Source organism: Atta colombica, unplaced genomic scaffold (assembly GCF_001594045.1).
Source record: "Atta colombica isolate Treedump-2 unplaced genomic scaffold, Acol1.0 scaffold47, whole genome shotgun sequence".
NCBI lineage: Eukaryota > Metazoa > Arthropoda > Insecta > Hymenoptera > Formicidae > Atta > Atta colombica.
In genome coordinates, this window is record NW_017259536.1 from 1,009,954 (window position 1) to 1,030,433 (window position 20,480).

The 20,480-nt window shown below is 34.0% G+C and overlaps 2 protein-coding genes across 2 annotated transcripts in view; one reads left to right on the plus strand and one right to left on the minus strand.

The window, feature by feature from the left end:
* The window catches only part of LOC108691434 (A disintegrin and metalloproteinase with thrombospondin motifs 6-like), an 18,003-nt gene extending 3,160 nt beyond the window's left edge, over positions 1-14,843 (plus strand). Inside the window, exons 3-16 of the mRNA XM_018199188.1 lie at positions 434-733; positions 977-1,066; positions 1,276-1,400; positions 1,484-1,630; positions 2,190-2,348; positions 2,953-3,097; positions 6,216-6,308; positions 9,315-9,524; positions 10,542-10,656; positions 10,718-10,978; positions 11,671-11,791; positions 11,995-12,109; positions 13,143-13,393; positions 14,063-14,843. Coding sequence (XP_018054677.1) covers positions 434-733; positions 977-1,066; positions 1,276-1,400; positions 1,484-1,630; positions 2,190-2,348; positions 2,953-3,097; positions 6,216-6,308; positions 9,315-9,524; positions 10,542-10,656; positions 10,718-10,978; positions 11,671-11,791; positions 11,995-12,109; positions 13,143-13,393; positions 14,063-14,843 — 2,913 coding nt within the window. The remainder of the gene's footprint in view (positions 1-433; positions 734-976; positions 1,067-1,275; positions 1,401-1,483; positions 1,631-2,189; positions 2,349-2,952; positions 3,098-6,215; positions 6,309-9,314; positions 9,525-10,541; positions 10,657-10,717; positions 10,979-11,670; positions 11,792-11,994; positions 12,110-13,142; positions 13,394-14,062) is intronic.
* A 1,209-nt stretch (positions 14,844-16,052) lies between these two features.
* Positions 16,053-20,480, minus strand: part of LOC108691436 (A disintegrin and metalloproteinase with thrombospondin motifs 7-like) — a 12,647-nt gene continuing 8,219 nt past the window's right edge. Inside the window, exons 12-18 of the mRNA XM_018199189.1 lie at positions 19,519-19,642; positions 19,306-19,432; positions 19,002-19,122; positions 18,453-18,596; positions 18,237-18,355; positions 17,157-17,326; positions 16,053-16,651 (exon numbers count right to left, since the gene is read on the minus strand). Of these exons, the coding sequence (XP_018054678.1) occupies positions 16,053-16,651; positions 17,157-17,326; positions 18,237-18,355; positions 18,453-18,596; positions 19,002-19,122; positions 19,306-19,432; positions 19,519-19,642 (1,404 nt within the window). The remainder of the gene's footprint in view (positions 16,652-17,156; positions 17,327-18,236; positions 18,356-18,452; positions 18,597-19,001; positions 19,123-19,305; positions 19,433-19,518; positions 19,643-20,480) is intronic.

The window sequence follows — 20,480 nt, forward strand, 5'->3', positions numbered from 1 at the left end:
CTAAGTCCAACAACCACATCGGCATGCAATTATTATTTCTGAAATTAATTCATTTAACTGAATACATATAATAGTTCAACATAACATTCAGACCGTAGTAGCGCTTCGTATTTAAAGTTACATATTAAATATGTAGTCATTTGAACTGTGCGTCAAAATAATTTTTCAAACATATAAACATAATTAAACTACAATAGTAATACACAAATTAAATTGAGCAATTTAATAATTTGACGCTTAATCTGACATCCTATTAGAAAGATGTTAGTGTACTGAAATTGTTTAAATGTAGTATAAGTGCAGAAGGAAAGTGATTAAAGTTAAACAAAGAACTTTGTAAGATTCATTAATTTCTTTCCCAATCAAATACAAATCAACTGTAAATTTTAAGAACTATATTTTAAGAACTATATTTTACTATTTTAATTTTCAGGTTGGATACATTAAAATAAAGCACGCGTGGTACATGATCGAACCACTGGCTAGGCCAGTTATCAAAGAAATGGAGCATCCACATATCGTGTATAAAAGAAGCCCAGATGAGTATCAAGATGATGCCATGCAGAATCTTTGCAGCGTCATTGGAGAAACGTCTAAGATCGTTGCCAAGCGTGCTTTAAACCCGCAAAAAAGAATGCCTGCAAGATCAATCGACAATAAGTCGTACACTCTAGAATTGCTGGTAGTATTGGACAAATCTTTGTTGGACTATTATAAAGAGAGAGAGTTCGATATTGAAAATTACATACTAACGCTCTTCAATATGGCAAGTTGAAAATCTTCCAAAAATGTTATGAATCTGCTTCCAGAAATTTTACGAAATCTTGTAATATAGATTAACTTTAATTTTAGTTCACAACTTACTCTTCATTTTTCTTAATTCTTAAAAAATTCTTAGAAAAAAATTAAAAGTAAGTTGAACCAAGATTAAAGTTAATTCACATCGATATAAGAGATATAAGAGTTCTTTTCTCAGGCTGCAGGATTGTTTCACGACGCCAGTCTAGGCATACACATGCAGTTGACCATAGTAAGAATTATAAGATTGGAAGTGAAGGAAAATGAGGTAAAGAGTACGGGATAAAAATATTTCCTAAAGTAGAACTTTATTGTTTTATCGAAGCGATAAATCTCTTTTACTTTCAACGCGTTCAATAATAAACATACGTTTTTTTTTTTGCGAATAGAAAATATTCGAATTTATAATATAGATGATATCGTTTTTCACACCATTTAAATTTGTGCCAATCCAATATTGTACTGAATACAACGCAGATGAATTTGTCAATAAATCGAGATGCGAATGCAACGTTGAAGCATTTCCAAGAATGGCAGTACACCATGAATCCCGGCGACGATTCCCACCCAAATCATCACGATTGCGCGATTCTCATTAGCAAGTACGCGGCACAAGCAATTCTGTTGGAAATTCAATTTAATCCCGAGATTACGGGCACTCACCCTTTTGACGATAACTTATTAGATTAGATATCTGTGTCTCGAGAAAGCTCTGTGGCTTTACTGGTACATCCACGATTGCTGGTACGTGCGATCCTTTGAGAGGTGCAGCCATTGTGAGAGACGCTGGTCTACCAACCGGTTATCATATAGCTCATCAGATAGGCCACACGTAAGCCCGTAATTAATTTTATCCGTTCCGACATAATTAGGTACAGAAAAAATTTCAGATAATTATACTACGCCGCAAAAACGAAATAAAATCAAGTAATTCTAGGACGTGTAAATACATTAATCTCGTACAAACTGATCATGTTAAACAACGAAATTAATATTAACGTAATATAATTGCAATATTTCATATACCATTATTTGAACTAGAGAAACATTTTAAAACGGATATTTTTCTCGTTTCAATACATCCCCGCTTCCCCACGGTTGCTTGCGCTATCGACTGATTCCTTCATGCTTCGCCAGCGCGCTGCAGCGGGGAAAAAATGCGAAATAAATTTCTAAAGACCATTTCTTTGCCCGAGAGTGGAAATAATAGTATGCCATGGCGTCGTCGTAAATAAGTCACGGTCGAGAGCGTTGTTTAATGTATGAAGCGACTTCTCGTCGTCGTGTACCTCGAGATACCTTTTAAGAGCAAGTCCGGACACAACACGACGTGCGCGTGCCCCAATAAATATTCCGCTCCGAAAGCCGATTTTCTTTTTCTCATTATCCAGCCTGGGTATGTCCCACGACGTGCAGCGGGAGAACGGTTGTCCTGGTATAGTTTATCACGGAAACGGATACGTGGAGACCACCGTTATGCACCCCGGCGACATGTACATCACGAAAAAATGGTCCGAATGTTCCCGACGCTACCTGCGCTCGTACATCGAGTGAGCTTAATGCTTGTTGCTTTTTCGTCGGTGGCTTTATTAAAGTCCGCAGTAACAAAATTGCTTTCCTCATCTACTCTATACATTCTCTAGAAGCGGAGTAGGTACAAAGAGCCTGATCTACGGCCGTAAATTTTAAATTAAATTAAGAACCATGTCGTTGGTTGTCTCGCGGAACTCAACGGTGATCCGCGATATGAAACACGACGGTGAACGGTCGCCATAACTTACTATAAATATTCATATAACAAATATGAAGTTCCAATGATATTCTGGTTTTTTCACATTTTATCGACAAAATTAAAATCTCTGAATAATCAAGACTCTATTATAAAAAATATGATATAAAATTTATAAAATTATATCAAATTAAATTATATTAAAATTCCGAAGAAAATAACAAAGAAAATTTCATAACAATATAATTTCTTAAAAATACTCTGTATCAAAATTGAAGAGTCGTATAATAAAGAAGGCCCTTGTATCTCTCTCTTGTATCACGTAAATAGATGAGTAATAGTATGCTTTACACATTGTGACATTTAATTTGTGTGTCCATTCAAAATTTCAGAAATGTGAAATATAGAATAGTGATTGATTTCAGGCAAGGTCTTGCGTTCTGCTTAGAAGATGAGCCGCAGGATCATCACTTTCCTGCAGCGGAAATGTTGCCAGGCGTGATGTATAACGGTGACGATCAATGCCGTTTACGATATCGACCAGATGCTCGGCAATGTGACATGGGAGTCGTAAGTTTATACGCATAGATTATTGATGTAACGTTGCGAAAAAGTAATGTTGCGTACACTGGAAAAAAATCTTAATTTCAAAGAAATATCTCTTTGCTAGTATTCAAAAAAATGATTTCTTTGGATCAATGAAAATTTCTTTGAAAATAAGATATTGAGATTTTCAAAAAAATTTTAATTAATCCAAAGAAATAATTTTTTTTGAACACAAGCAAAGAGATATTTCTTTGAAATTAAGATTTTTTTTCAATATAGCAAGCTTTATTAAGTTAACATAGTCACTGCAATGCAATTGAATAAAACGTACACATAGATTTAGTGCTGCCTTACACTGAAAAACCCATTTAGTTGAATCATTTAATTTCTTGTTTGAATATAGGCAAACAAATCTTTGACTGATACAATAAAATAATTTAGTTGAAGCAAAACATTTGGTTATTGTAAATAACCTTTATCAGAAACAAGTAATAAAATGTACAATAATCGAATGCAAGAATTTGTTTGCCCATATCCAACCAAGAAATTAATTAATTCAATTAAATGGATTCTCAGTATTCATGATTTTATGGCGATTTAACAGACATCGTGACTGTGCTAATTTAACCCTGGGCAACCTATTATGGAATTATCGGAATAGATTCCAATCGGAATTTTCCCTAGAAAACATAATAGAATCTAAATCTAGAGATTAATTACACAATTTCAATCGGAATCTATTCCAAATAATTGCATAATAAATGAAATGCTACTTATATTTTTCTTATATTTTAACACTTTTCTGGGTGAAAATATCCATATAATTAAGAATTTTTTTACATTTTCTTATATCTACCTTATGAGTGTAAAATTAGAACAGCTAAACTAACATTATTTTAATGCAAAAAAATGAACTTTAATTTTAAATTCTTAATGTTATTTCAAGAGATCAAAATTTTAATAACAAAAACTGTACTACAGCTAAAAACTGTATGAGTAAAAATTCATTAACAATAATATCTCAAAGTTAAATTACAATTAATAATCTACTATCACTATTTCTATCAATTTGAAGCAATAAAATTGCGAAAGTAACAAATTAGCAACAAAAAGCATTAAAGTTACGCACATGTTTTATAATTTCTTTTATTCGATCGTGCTGCAGAGACTGTGCCAGCTTAATAAACATTCGGTTAATATATATAATATTACTCTTCCTTTGCAATCAATTTTTAATTTAAGCTTCAAAATAATAGCGTAATTTCTTCCTTGAAGAAACAATCATTTCTTCATATAAAACAATAATAGAATATAGAACGTTGAAAAAACGATGAAAAATCAAACGCAATATATTTCAAGGGATAAAGTAGAAAAAGATCGCCGATCGTAAATTCATCACTGTCTTCGTGATAAGAGAACCGAAAATTTGGAACAGAAAAAAGACTCAGTTAACGAGAGCACGATTTTGGAGAAAAGCAAGAAGCTCAAATATTGTTTCTAAAATCTTAATCAATCTTTATTATAATAAAACGAAATATATACATATATATTTCCACCAAGTGATGTTACAAACTGAAACGTAATATACGCGAAACGCTATGTAATCTATCGAGATTTTTGTTTAGTTTACAAATCTAAAGAATTGTGTGGAATAGCTATTGTTTTTTTTTTTTTGGAAATTGAAATTGGAGAGACAAAATTGAATTACTTAATCAATATACCATAACAAATTTACAAAACAGGATTCTCAAGATATTCAATAAAATTAATACTTCAGAATATTATACTAATATAGAGTATTTGGAGAATGATTTTTTTTTTAATAAAAAGAAATAACAACAAAATGGTACAAAAGAAATGAGAATGTTTTTTATACTTTGATTTGTTTATTTGTTCAAGCAATGCCTGAACTTAAGTTAGCACAGTCATTATTTATATCAAATCGATTAATCCGAGAATAGCCTGGAGTGTTTATATATAGAGGTATTTTTATAATCCAATAACGAAAAAAGTGAATTGTTAGAAAATATTGTTTCGTTTGGATACTATTTAATATTTATTTTTTTCTTTTTTAATAACTATTCTTTACAAATCTTTAAATATACAATTCCATCAAAAACTCTCATAAAAAAACATTATATTAATTAAAATTTTTGTATTTTAGAAACAAACAAAAAGTATTATCATAATAAGCTATTTAATCTGTTTAATATTTGGATCCCTTTAATATTTAGATTATTTTTTCAGGAAAATGTGATTAAATTTGTTTCTAAAATGTTCCTATAATGTTCTCAAATACTAACAAGTCGGATAAAAAAAAACAATCGATATAATATACAATATATTGTAAAATAGTAATAGTGATTTCAAATAGGTAAAATACTTTAGATGATCGTTTACGTAAAAGAAAGATGACTACTCCTGAGTTTTAACAATAAATTCGCAAATAAGGCAACAAATTAACAAGAAAAAAAAGCATTAAATTTATATGTATGTTATTTTATTCAATTGTGCTACAGCGACTATATCAACTTAGACATGCGCAGTCGTCACTTTCTTACGGTGAAAGTATTAAGCGACAACCAGTCATTCAATTTATTAAAGCGATAATACACGCGTTAACGTATGGGCTTACGGAGCCACATCGCCCGTAAACGGGCACCATCTGCCGTTCACATCTACAAACCTATGCCTTTGCAGCCTACCTTATCCGTTTAGGAAAATACGTTCTCCAACTATGCATGGCGTCAGATAAGAGATCGGAGAACTCGCGATATCTCGGCACAATATCGGCACGATATCGCGACACGTATCTAACTAAAATGAGACTCTCGCAGAGATGGACTGATTCTCGTAGTCATTTCGACTTAGCAAACTCGAGCTCAATGTACAGACACTCATATATAGTTACATATATACACACATATTTTTATGAGCTATTTGAGAAAAAAAATGAAAAAATTTGAGAAAGTAACATGCAATATCATTTAAAAATAATAAGAAAAATAAAAATAAGAACCTATATGTACGTAATATAAATTTAATATAAATAAAATAGAATAGTATAAACTAAAACTCATTTATGATTATTTATGTCTTACTAAAAATTACTAAGCTGAAACGATCTCACCCCCGTTTTCAGACTTGTGAAACCCTTAGGTGCGCCATCCCCGGAAGAGGTTGCGTGACTGGCAGGAAACCACCCGCTGAGGGCACCCCATGTGGCGAAAAGAGGGTAAATACTTGTTTGTGAATAAAGAGCGTAAAATAAGGCACGAAAGATGATCTAACTAAGATCCACAAATTACAAGAACTGAAGAATAATTTATAAAACTATTCTTTGATTCTAGCTATATTATTGACGATAAAAATTATTTTGAAAAATTTTTAAACTTATTATCTTTTAAGTAACTTAATTGAACTGTTCGTTAATTTAATTCTCTACAGTAATTTATTTTTTTTATTTCGATAGTTTTTTCAAGTTTTGACAATTTCATTTTAGAAAAACATACTTGTCGATTTTTTTCAATATTTCCTTTGTTTCAAATATTAACGTTATATTGATTCATTAAAGATTTATAATAATTAATTATGTACCTTCACTTTAATTTATTTCAATACATTATTCACCAAGATATTTCGTGAATATAACTGATGAATAAGTATTTCTTCTTCAAGAGCCTTAAAAGTGTATATCAAAGTACAGATTTGAAGAAAAATTACATATTAATCAATTAATCAAGGTCCTCAAGGACCTTTCACCGAGAAGTCATTATGTCGGAACAGCTTAAGTATCTTATAAAGAAGACATGACGAGAGTATATAGTAGAAAACTAAAAAAAAACTCAATCTGCCATTAACCGTAAGTCGTGCCCTTTCAGAATTAAAACCAGTTTCAGGCAGTTTTCTTTAGTTAAATTTCATTGACCCTTAAGGTAGCAATTAAAGCGCGGCAAGATAAGATGTTAAAGATTGCAAGCGAGCATTCACATTTTCACAAAGTACGTCAAGCTAACATTGTACTGTAAATTCTTTCATAATAATCGTTTGCGAGTATATAAAAAATTGCAACTTTTATAGAACCGTTTTTTTCTTCCCTTTGGTTTAATAAGCACAGCTTCTTATAGAAGTCTAATACACTTCAAAAGTTAAAAGATTATTTATCTCAAACTTAATAATAAGTTAGAAAACTTACAAAGTAGTCTATGTGAAAATTTGTTACGAGAAACTAAAAGGATTTACTCGAATGAATTTAAGAAACTCAGTTGAAGAAAACGTAAAGATCGGATGCAAATTATAAAGCAGTGCAAGGCTAGTCAATATGAAATTTATATTTGTATTTTGATAATAAAGGAATTTATTTGAATTTATCCAAGGAGCTCTCAATATTCTCAATTCTCAAAAATGTAAAAGTCTTCTTTAAATTTGACAAATGAATTCGATATATACAATACAATAAAAAAGGAACTACATAAAAATAATCGAGCACGCATAGAAATTCGTATCTTGCATAGAAATTCGTATCTTGCCAGATAAAATATGTTTTAAATCGAATCACGGATATTTCGGAAATCGAAACAAGGCAAGTTGAAATGTTTTTGGCGATTGGTCAAGCATGCGTGACTACATGATGTTACAAAAGGAATTCGGTAAAACGTGATAGAATGTAGGTGCGCGTAAGATTCGTAAGCCGGGAGACCTTACACCTTCCAGTGTCCAAATATCACACATCAGCGAAATATCAGATTTGGGTGATAATGTTAATAAGCGAGCGTGCTGAAGCGTCGAAGCGCGTAGACGAGAGTCATTAGCGCCGACCAGTTGACCGACTACCATGTCGGACACTACCGTGCTCGAAGCTCATGAATCTGCTCGGCGAGTAATCTCTAATTACTCGAGGGAGCTCCGCACAAAGTCAGATCGTCGATATCTATTCACGATAAATCAGATCAGCATCAAAAACGGATGACTTTTAATTTCGCAGATTTTGCGAATATGTGAATATCAACGAAGATGTACAATTTTAATTAGAAAAATTTTATTAGATATAAAAATTTCAGTTATAAATAAAACATTTTCAAGAGGATCTACATACGAATAAAACCATCCAAGACAAAGATATGTATCTTTTTAAAGCATGCGTACGATCTGTTCAAATATTGATAAAAAGAAAAAAGGAGAATAGTTGATATTTCGTTTAAATAAACTCGATGATAAAAAGAAAAACGAATTTCCTACCGATGAAATTTAGTGAGTAAAATTGGACGGTGTACACAGAATTGCAAAGTTTAAAAAATTGAAATCGGAACGATAACATCGACTGCGAAAATAGATTGATCTACCTACGTGCGTAAAAATGCAGTTTGTTTGTCATGCCACTTCACAACAACTGATGCAATCGTCGGTAGAATGAAATAGACAAATAGATGCGCAATTGCAGTTTGTAAAACGAAGAACAATTATCTCATCACCAGCTGAGGACAGGTTTGATGCGTTTGCGTGTTATCGCGGAATCGCGAGCTCGCGTATACTTTAATGCGGATATTTTAAATGGAAAAGCGAGATAGTTAATATTAATTCAAGCAACCATTCCTCCCTCCAATGAAATGACGAGATATTTCAAGAATTTTTATAAAATAATGAGCCGCGAAATTGGAGATACAAAGTGCATGAATTTCCATATATATTTATTTGAATATATGCATATTAAATATGCGATACATCCATGGATTAATATTATTTTTGTAACTACGCGCAGAGTAGCACGCATCATTACAAATAATTAATATTCGCATAGCGAGTAACTTTAAATAAAGAGCAATGCATGCATTACCTTAAATAAAAGGTAAATACGTACGTTATATTTCATAACCATTTTTAAAGAGCAAAATTATGATACGTTGCAACGAAACGACAGGAGGGAATATTATTTCATCTGGCAGACATTTAAGCAGCTTTAAGTACATTTAAAATTGCAGAAATCGTAAAGGGACTCGATAATTATTCGCGTTGGGGAATAGCGTTAGTGATTCTAATGGAACAAGACGAAGATCTCTCGAAGCGCAAGAATATCTTCCTGCAGGTCATAATAAATTTCCACGTCGCGCTTTTAAAGGACGTAGTACATCATTTAGTTTCGTTTATAATGTAATCCTCCCCGAGACCGTCCTTCGTGCCTTCTCATTTTCCGTGACATAAGTCAGTTCAGGTACCACGATGTCGAGGTTAACGAATGTTACAGTGGTGTTACCAAATGAAGTGCCTAATGGTAGGAGAACGACCTGGAATCACAGATGGTGGTTGGAGTGCCTGGTCGTCTTGGAGCAGGTGTTCGCGGACATGCGGCTCCGGCGTGGCGCACGCTGTAAGAAAATGTAACCAGCCATCTCCATCTAAAGGCGGCTCTTATTGCATCGGTGTCAGGAAGCGTCATAAAATCTGCGCCACGGATGTTAGTTTCGAGAGTGCTGGTAAACGATTTCCAGTAAGCGCAGCGCGAACTTACGCGTTACTTTTGAGTGAACGTTCGATTTATCGAACGATTGCATCTTCCATGAGATTGTTACAGAAATTGAGAAGAACTGCTTTCTTGGTATAAAGAATTTTACGCGACATACGAAAAATATAATAATCGTTAAATTATGGAGAAAAAAATTCGAGGCTTAAGCTAACAACAATGAAATTCAGACAGGCAAAAATGAAAAATCACTTCTTAATTAGTTAACTTACTTCAAAAGTGACACAACTTACAAAATATGATTTTCAAGTTATTACCATTAATAGAGTTAGCTAAAGATTATAAAGATTATTCTATCAATCATCAAAAGCAAACTAACTTAATTTCACGGTTCATCCATCAAAGCACTAAGCACTTGTGTCTTTCGTAAAGTTTTCAAAGAGATTATAATATCTTTCAAAGAGATTATATCTTCTACAAGAGTGACACATTTTGAGTTACATCGTAAATTTTTGTAAATAAAAAGAATTTTCTACAGAAACAAATTTAGAATTGAGGCAATTTTAATGATCAAAGTTTGAAAAAGAAATTATTTTATTTTGAATTTAATTAATCATTTTAGCTGATCAAAGTAAATATGAATTGTTCTGATATATCGAGTTATATCTTTTAATGATTTTTTTATTATAAATTGGTTATAATTTTGTAGAATATTAAAATTATCACAACTCAAGAAAGATGATCTTTTTAAGGATTGTGAAACTAAAATTACAAAAATGACATTTGATCATATTTCTAAGAGTTCTTTTTGCCAATATTATTTAATTAGTCAATAATTTTCTGTTAAATTGAAAGATAGTTTTTTCCCCTTTTCTGTAAAACTCCTGTAATTTTACGAGTTGTGTTACTTTTAAAGTAAGGAAACAAAATGTTAAACGCGCTGCGTTGATGTAAAGCTGCTGGAGGCAGAAAATTATCATACGCGAAACTAACATTGAAGTTTCTTTATAGCCCTGTGAAATCGGCGCACCCTCGTTTCGCGACGTGCAGTGCGCCGAATTCAACAACTGGGTATTTCCGGAAGATGGAAAAGTTCATCGTTGGATAGCGTATAATCTTCCTGAAGGTAATAAGAGGCGATAAGTGATCTTCAGCCTTGCGTCGACTTCGTGACTTATCTTTCTCAGACTTGAAGGCATCCGAAAACCCCTGCGCGCTTTACTGCATAAGTGATACTAATCTGGTGGCATCGCTGAGACCGAAAGTAGTGGATGGTACGACGTGCTATAGAGGCATTCGAGATATTTGCGTCGGGGGTGTATGTAAGGAAATACCTTGTGATCTAGATATGGAATCTACCGCCGTCGAAGACGTTTGTGGTGTCTGTCGAGGCGATAGTACCTCATGCATCTTGAAGCAAGGAACAGTGTCCTTTATGGCCCAACCTCGTAAGAAAGAAAAAATACTTCGTTATAAATTCAAATCCAAAAATACGAATGCAGATACAAAGATTTCATTTTGCCTGTGTATTTTGAATACTAACACCACTCTACTTTTGCGAAGTAAAAACCATTATCAAATATTGAAGTAGACTTCATTATTAAAATTATTAAAAATTATGCATTATTAAAAATATTCTTACAATATTTCAAAGGTGATAGTTGAATTTTGTATCAACGCCTTCAACAGAAATTCAGTTTCTTTCTCTGTCGATCTTTCTTTTGAATTCCTCATAATAATTTTCTTGGCGTTCTCGCTTACTATTCCACGTCGAGCAAATTTCGCAACTTGACAAAAATGCCGATGAACTTCACAGTGTCGTCGACGGCACGGTGAATAGGAAGTACGCGAACGAGAACTTCTGTGAATTAAAATTCCGCCAGAGCAGAAGTATAAGGCGCGCGTTCAGTCTTGTTCTTCAAGAGGAATCTTGAGCAGCGCATTGAGAACATGTATATGTATATGTATCAGAGAAAGAGAGAGAGAGAGAGAGAGAGAGAGCACGATTCGCGACAGCCCAATGATTCTTTTCGCATTGCGCAACAACACGATGCGCCAAAATTGGAATCTCGACGAATAATATTTATATCACACATAGTAGTTCCTTGCAATAATCTTCCGAACGGATTTTCGTGTTAAGGACTCAAGAAAATAATAGACGTGCCGGTCGGTGCCAGAAATATTCGCGTCGAGGAGACAGAACCAACTAAATCCAGAATCGTAGTGCACACAAGAAATACGAAAACTGTGTTGATCGATGGGTAAAGGAAATTTTTCTAACACATAAGTTATAACACATTTATGTTATAATCTCGAGAAAGCCGTCACCGGATGTATTTACTGTCTCATCAAATATCGCGAATAATATCTTTAATTCGAGATCCTCCTTAATCTTTTCACATATCAGACAAATAAAGATAATAGTTTCACTCTGTAAGTTAACAACGCGGTATGATTATTTCAGCAACCGTTTAGGAATGTTCAATGTACCGGGTTCCAAGGCGTGGCTGGGAATGATAAGGCCGAGGCAGGAAGCTTTGAATATACCGGGACCCGTCACTGAGGACTTGACTATATTGGTAAACATAATAAGCGCACTCTGCTAATTAGTTGCTATTCTTGGCAAATCGATAACGTATCTCAAACAAGGTTCGAACTTGAATATGTACTATCGACAGAAATGCACAAAGAGAAATATTCTCTTAAGAACACTTTATTCATTTAAAATTATCGTACTGCTATAATAATCAACTGCTAATTATCTTCAAAGGAAGTGAGTTTTAAAATCCGAGTTCTTTTTTTCAAATATAATTTGCGACGCGAATAAAGTTCGCAACATTTTACAAAACGGCTAAAACTTAATTTTTTATTTCTGAAAATGTGACATTTAGTGTAGTGTCTATTTTCTCATTTTTATACTAAAGTAATTGCCAAGTTATTTTAAAAAAGTACGCTGAGAGAAAAGTTTTTAGTACATGTAATTATAATTACATGATAAAATATTACGATAAGAAGCTCTATTTTTATAGTTAATATTGCTATAATATCAGTTATTTTAAAAGTGATTTTTTATTGCAACGATATTGCTTTGCTTAAAATGAGAGTCTACACAATATAAGTTAAATAATCTTCATATTTAAAAAAATATTTTTTACTTCGCACTAGCTTCACTCGCTTTTTTATTTATTTCTCAATTTTTTCGCTTCTTTTTATCTTCTCTAATATTTTCACGGCACACTTGGAAACTCTTTATGATACATCAGGGTGACGCGACACATTGGTTGAAAAAAACCTTTTTATTTATACTAAAAAGAAATATATTTATGATTATTTCCTGAAAACGAGTATAAAATTATACGAGTATCAAATCCCCATTTTGAAAAAAAACAACAATAAATTCTTTTTAGTAAAAAATTATAAATATAATGCATATGTATTATTACTAAAATTATAACATTAATTAGTAATTATAAAATTAAGATCTTGATCATAATTATATTACCATGCAATTAAAGTTATAAATACCAAAAACTATTCCGTCAGTACAAACATTAAAGATAAAGTTAATTTTATCCTTCTGCAGAATTTCTTTGACAGCTAGTAGTTTGATAGGTTTTAGCAAAGGAGAACGTTACGTTGAAATACTCATTAGGATTGAAGCAACGAACTCCCCGTAAACACGAGTTCACATGGGACTACATCGATTGGGAGAAATGCTCGGCAGGTTGCGGCCCGGGAGAACAGATATCGAAACCTCGTTGCATCGAGAAAATCGGCGGACTAGTAGACGATAAATTTTGTAGAAACATCACTAAACCAGACGCAAAAGTCAGACCATGCAATCAAGCTCCCTGTATACCGCGGCAAGTTTATATTTTTATAATTTTTCTACATTTAAAATATTCATGAACTTATTAGATTTCATATAAGAAAAACTGTCTATAATTTTTAACGAAACTCGATATATAAATTAAAATTAAATATATATAGTATTAAAATTGATTTGCATGTCAAAGAACTTGCATCACATATTCATTTATTTTACAGACAATAAACTGAAAAAAATTTCTGGTTGAAAATGGACGAATTAGAATTTTCTGGTTAAATTTATTAGAATTCTAGTTGAGAGAGATAACCGGAATTCTGATTGATATAATATTTTTTGTAAAATTGACTAAGATTCTTATTTTTGCTAAAATAATTATATCAATCAGAATTCTAGTTATCTCAACTAGAATTCCAATAAATTTAAGAAGATTCGTCCATTTTTCACCAGAATTACTTTTTAATCTATTATTTAATCCAACCAGATCATTTTTTCGATGTAGTATAATAATAATAATTTTATACACACACATCATCCTTATATCTTCACTTTATATAAATCATATCATGTTTGCGCGTCGAACAGACTTGTCATTATTATCTTGAGGAACTAACGAAGGGACATGATACTATACGCGATAATCACCGTCGCCCCGCTGTCGCCAGCTAATTAAAAGCCTCGCTCTTATCGTCGGGCGCGATTTCAGGTGGATCATTGGTGAGTGGCAAGGCTGTACACCGTGTACGCCAGGCTGCAAGAGAAGGCGTGCTGTCAAATGTGTACGACCCGTTGGCCGTGGCGAGCAGGATCTCGACGTGATCGAGGACAGCTATTGCCAAGGACCGAAGCCAAGGGAGTCAGCGTCTTGCGAAGTCAGCCGACGACGACGAGAAGACAGCAAACGTGGCAGCAAACTCTTCTCAGCTCGGGCGAGCATGCCAACGCGACAAAACGACTTGATTAGAGCTGCTAAAGTGCCCGCTAAGACAGCTTTAAACGGTGCCATCGTAGAGGACCGACATCCAGATGATCTCTCCACATGGACAGGACATTCGTCTAATCGCTCTTGTTTCATCGGTACCGGGTACGTTAATGCGCTTCCAAACGAAGCAGTGACTTTAATTTCGGCGGACGCGATTCGAAATTCAATAAAAACTCGTCGAGATCGTTCTCAGACAGATAAAAAATCAGGGAACACATCGAATGATAAGGAGAACATGAGCGCGAATAAGATTAAGAAGGGTGAGGTAGTGATTGATAAGGAGGACATTCGAAATCTAACGCTCACGATTATTCTGGAACGCGATGAGAAGAATGTCATTACGAATTTTCCGAAGGATTTTGAGCCTCGTCCGCCGGAGAATAGCACGGAATTCACCTTGATCGGCATGGACGCTCTCAGATACATACAAAGAATTCAGGAAGAAGCGCGCGCGTCTCCCGAGGTCTCGATTTTTCGCGAACGACGTACATGCGATACACAATGAAGTAGATCGATGGCGCAAATGATCGCGAGAAGAAACTCGAACGCGATGAAAGAGAAAAGAATTTATTATCATACGAGGACATACGTGGATATATCGATTACTCTCGAGCGCGAAGCGTACGAAGCGACGCTCTTTCAGCACAGCATCAGCGCAGCGGCGCCGGCGCGGGCGCGGGCGCGAACGAGTGGAAAGAGCACGCGTCTGGAAGACGAATCTGCGTCGATTCAAGCGATGGTTACGCGATCCATCAAGAAAACTTTTACGAGTCGTTGAGTAGAACGACGGCGCGTTGCTCTTGAGCAAGTAACGTGCGGCGCGTGCAAATTGCTCGATGCTCAAAGTGATAAAAACAATCGTTATGTTATACGACCAAATTATACTTATGGCGCATGCTTTTATACAGGCGTATCGCATTTTAACGATCGGATACCAGAAAATGTCCCACGTCGATTGTTGGGAGCTGCCAGAGATGAATCGCTCGATTAAATCAACAATGTTGTTTGAGTCCAGCTAACGCAGGCATAATTGACGGTAAAGCGGCGATAGATCTGCTAGAATCCGAAGATAATCTCTCAATATGTGGCGGTACATGCGGCGAGGATGACGGGCGACATAAATTACAGCTGAACGACACGAGGAGGCTGATTTCCCGCGACCCACTAATGAGTCTCGCTGTGCATTGATCTTTCCAGATCCATCGTTCGCTGTGTTATTTATGGCGAGAGCCATAACATATAAGCTATACTTTGTAATGATCCAAGATTACAGACGTTCCCTTTCCTCTTAATGTCCTGGGGGTATCATAGGGAAATGCCTGGCGCGCGACATTTTCTTGTAGCAATAAAGATTAAGTGGTAAAAGAAATGCCGCGCGAGTCATTAATCTTGACTTTTGTACTCGTTCCACCTGGATTCCGCAATACGGATGTCCGTTCGTCTGTCTGCCAAGCGTTATATCGCTGAACGATATTTTCTGTTCGCCGCACGCCGCTTTTCGTATTACGTGTACGTTTTATTTGACTTGACGGCCTTCATGCCGTCAAGCTAATCAATCACGCACGACATGAATCAGCAAGCCTCGTAACACAGCATATAATGCTAACTTTTCGATCTATATCTAAATATTCATATATTTCTGAAACTTAAACACGGACAACAAATACATACGAAGATAACATACATTTATCGCAATATTTAATTTCTTTTTTACTCAACGCTTTTTTTCCGCATTGTCGACGAACTGAGATGAATTGAGAGCTTTGTTCGCAATAACAGCGGGCGGGCTTGCTGTTTGATTACGATGGGATAACTGTTGGATAAGTTTAAGCGCTTCAGCACCTTTGTACACCTTCTTCTTGCTCGTATCGATACCAACACCGACGAGATCGCCGGCTTCTTGGAATGCCTTATCCGACAGATTAGCCTGAAGAGACTCGTCCATGTACGGCGCCTGTATCAATACAACATTCTCGATGGGTACTGAATCCAAAATGATGGATCCTGGCTTCGGCGTAGTGAATTTCTCTTCCGTGTCACAGGTGCGCTTATGCTTGTCCTCGTTTGTCATCGCCCAATCGTAAACTTCCTGTCGGAAGTTTCGAGCAGCGCTCCTATCTTCAAGTCTATCGTCATCGCGCAACTTGTCGCGGGATTTCTCCAAGTAACGAGCTAGACCTAGATCGACGAATCTGTCGATCATTCTCCGTTGATCATCTAGTGACAAGCTTTCCTTCTCTTTCTCATCAATAAGTTCCTGCTCATCCGACCGTCGTGTTTTCTTAGAACACATTATTCTGCAGGGTCTTGTACCTGATACGAATACATTTCACGAATACATCGACGGAATTATTATTATGTCTTAAATTTTTCAACACAAAAAGAACGGTTTTACTGCACTGGGATTCTGTAACTCTTAATGATAGTGTCATTATCGTTATATTGTTATGGCGCAGCTTTTTTATATATACATAATATCTGCGTAATGATAATACAACAATATCGATATTATTATTAAGAATTACATAATAGAATCCCAATGAAGTATCTAAAAATTTAGCTAGATACAAATCTGATAATAACTTTGTTAAACTATCAAAATAATTCTGTTTTACATATTTTATAACCATCAGCTCAAGCTGATTGTTAGAATGTCTGCTGGTTGCTAGAAATTTCTAATTTATTATAACGAAAATAAAATTATTAATTTTTGGATTTATATCCAACTAAATTTTCGATATTTCAACAAAATCGTTCTTTCCGTAAAGATATTATCATATTGCATAAAAAAATGTTAAGAATGCGATCACGTTAGTACCTATACATTCTTCTTTTTGCCTCGGTACACGACCTTTGCACGCGTCTAGATTTGCTTGCACATCGTCTTCCCCAGGTCTGGCACCTGGCCTTACGCATTGAACCTTGCGATGTTTCATACCCTTTTTCCCGTCGCAAGCATTGCATTTACTCCATTGACTCACTCTCCATCTACATATACGACCGGCGACGGACATGGATTTATTTGCTTTACATTAGATTCGTCGAGCGGACGCTAATGTGCGCACAAAAACGCTAGATCGTTGTTTATGCGACGCTGAGTTAACATCTTATTTATCAGCAAACGTATGCGGGTATAGGTGCGTAGTACTATGTCATCGTTATAGAAGGAACTAAGATCGATGGAGCGGAAGTCAATAGCATTCAGATTTTTATCTCAACGTCGCGTCATGAGTATTATTTGAACTCGTTGTTGTTGTTAGAACATTAATGAGTTATATTTTCTTGCTATTAAGGAATACAAAAAATTTTTATTATTACATTCAGAAGAAAATGTATTAAATTTCAATAAATATTTGTTTCATAGTTAGTACTAACTTAACATTTACTTATAAAAGGTAAATAAATATTTATTCTCTAAATAAAAAAATAATAATTAATTATCAAATTAATGATTCTTGTACCAAATATATAATTACATTTAGTAAATATTCAGCTAGTACTATTCAAGTAAACTACTATTCAAGTAAATATTTATTAAAATTTACATTTTTTTCTCAGTATATTTTTTTGTTGCTACGAAATCTAGCTACTAGAAATAAAAAAGCATTAATCCGAAAAATCTCGAATTTTACATTATGTTGTAATATAACTACGTATTTATCTTTTTTCTATAAAATATTGAATATCTTTTTTCTATAAAATATTTCTATAAAATATTCTATACAATATATTTTATTTTACTGACGTTTTATTTCATGAAATACGTTTTATTTTATTATTAACTTAAAAATATTGCTCCATTCAAGGAATTATCTTATTACGAAGTTATTTTAACGATTTGTATTGTCTATATTCACTGTCATGTGGAACTTGCAGACATCTGAAACTTGTGACTTACTTTGCGGGACAAGGGACCTGATTGCAGATGCGGCTCTTTGCTTCCGGACGCGGTATACCGTCGCAGAAGTTCGGTGTCACTCGCCCGCCCTGTTCTTCTATGCAGGACGCCTCAGATATCTACGCAAATCGATGACACGTCCTTCGCATAAAAGCGGTCGCACTCGCGGTCGCATTAGGCATCCGCATGTATGTGTAACGTTGTCATATAAATTACCATTGTGCCACCGTCGCACTTAGCGCTGCATTGTGACCATTCGATAAAGTCCCACATATACTTGGGCGTGTATGATGTATTCGTTGAACTCACGTAATATCTGTAATTTATTCCAGGATTGTCTCGAGGATTGAAGAATGCATACTAAAAAATTGGAAAGACAAAAATTATGTGATATACTTTAAATATTTTCTAACATTTTATTGATATAATATAGTACACAAAAGACTTCGAAACTTTAACTAAATGACAATTATTGGAAGACACTTTTAATCCATAATTTGAGAATTATATAGATATATTTCATTATCAATTTGCAATTAAAGATTATAAAAGTAAAATATTTACAACAATTTTGTGAAAATTGTGTTATTTACAAGAAATAAATTTATAGTCTTATACAAAAGCTAAAGAATAAAGATATATTCATGGTACTGAATTTTTATATGGTGAAACATATATTATATATCGTGCAAAATTAGTAATTACATCATACATCATACACATGATAATATATCGAGATAATCGTTAGAAAATGACATAGTTTACTTGTATCTCGATATCTTCGGATATTGGGCCTTTCATTTCCACTACTTCCTTATCTGGCTCCGGATGCGTATAGATAATCATTGTTCCAGCACACTCGTAATCTCCGCTTTTAAACTCACGACTACGCGAACGATATCATAAAAAACACGAGTACGTCATAAAAATGCGTTATGCGCTTTATCATCGTTACGAAAAGCATATGTATTTTTTCCAAGGCATTTACGTGTTGCATTTATGGGTGTTACAAATTAAAGACGAAAGAAAGTAAAGAAAGGAGAACGAATAGAGTTACACAGAAGCTCACTTGTCTCCATTGATGCAGTATGTTTTATCTTTTTCGAGTTTTACGGCCAGTATGTTCTGGCTGGGTTTTCTCTCGGAAACCTGCACGCTTCGAGCTCCCTTCGGAATTGTCACGATCTTCACATACGCTGCAAAGAAAAAGCAGCGATAAATCACGAGAAAAAACTGCGCGATTCCATTTGACAAACTGTGAACACAATCACTGAATTTTTACCGCTCCGTAACGCTGTTTCAGTAAACTCGCCCACCACCGGACTGCATTTGGTTCCATCGCCTTTACATATGCCACATTTATCTTCGATTGCGTACGAGTCTATCACCCAATCGCATCCAACTCTCTACAGTACGAAAAACATGTAACATTTGACATGATAAGAATTATAAATGCCATACACGTAAATTTCTTTAACTCTCCGATGGCACGGCGTCTTTTAAAGCACCTTTGATATTTTGATTATGAATTCTGGTAGATAAATTTAAATCTGTGAAAATAAGTAAAATACAATCCAAATTCTATGATAAAATCTCGTTGCTAAAGCTTTAACAGAATATACTTTACCAGAATTGTTTTACATTTTTATACAATCTGAAATAAAATAAAAAAATTTGCTTTGTTTCTCAAAGATCCCTATTGCTGACGGAAAAGATAAAATTCCAGGTTATCAGCAGAGAGTTAAAAATTCGCAAGAAATATTCGAAAAAAAATAAAAAATATTTCCTTTAATAAAATATTAATTCAACTATAAATTTTATTGTCGTGTCGTCTATTTGAATTATATTACAATTTCAATAAATATTTACATCGTTATTCAATGATAGATAGCTAATGCTAACTATTAAAATAATTACAAATGTGCATAAATATCAAAAATTCAATTTCACTAAAGTAATGCTAAAGACATATCATAGAAATGTGGATATTTACTGCATGTACTATTATTATTGGTTGAACATATAGTATCCAGGATAATTCTAGTTAAATAAGAATTTCGACTTGAAGACATTTCTAAAAGAATCAATAAAATTTGAATACATAGAAAATCCGAAACAATAGGACTTTTTTAACTTGTAATATTTGCAAATTATATGCATACATAATAAATGTAGATATTTTTAAAAAAGATAAACTGAATATATATATATATATATATATATATATATATATATATACAGGAC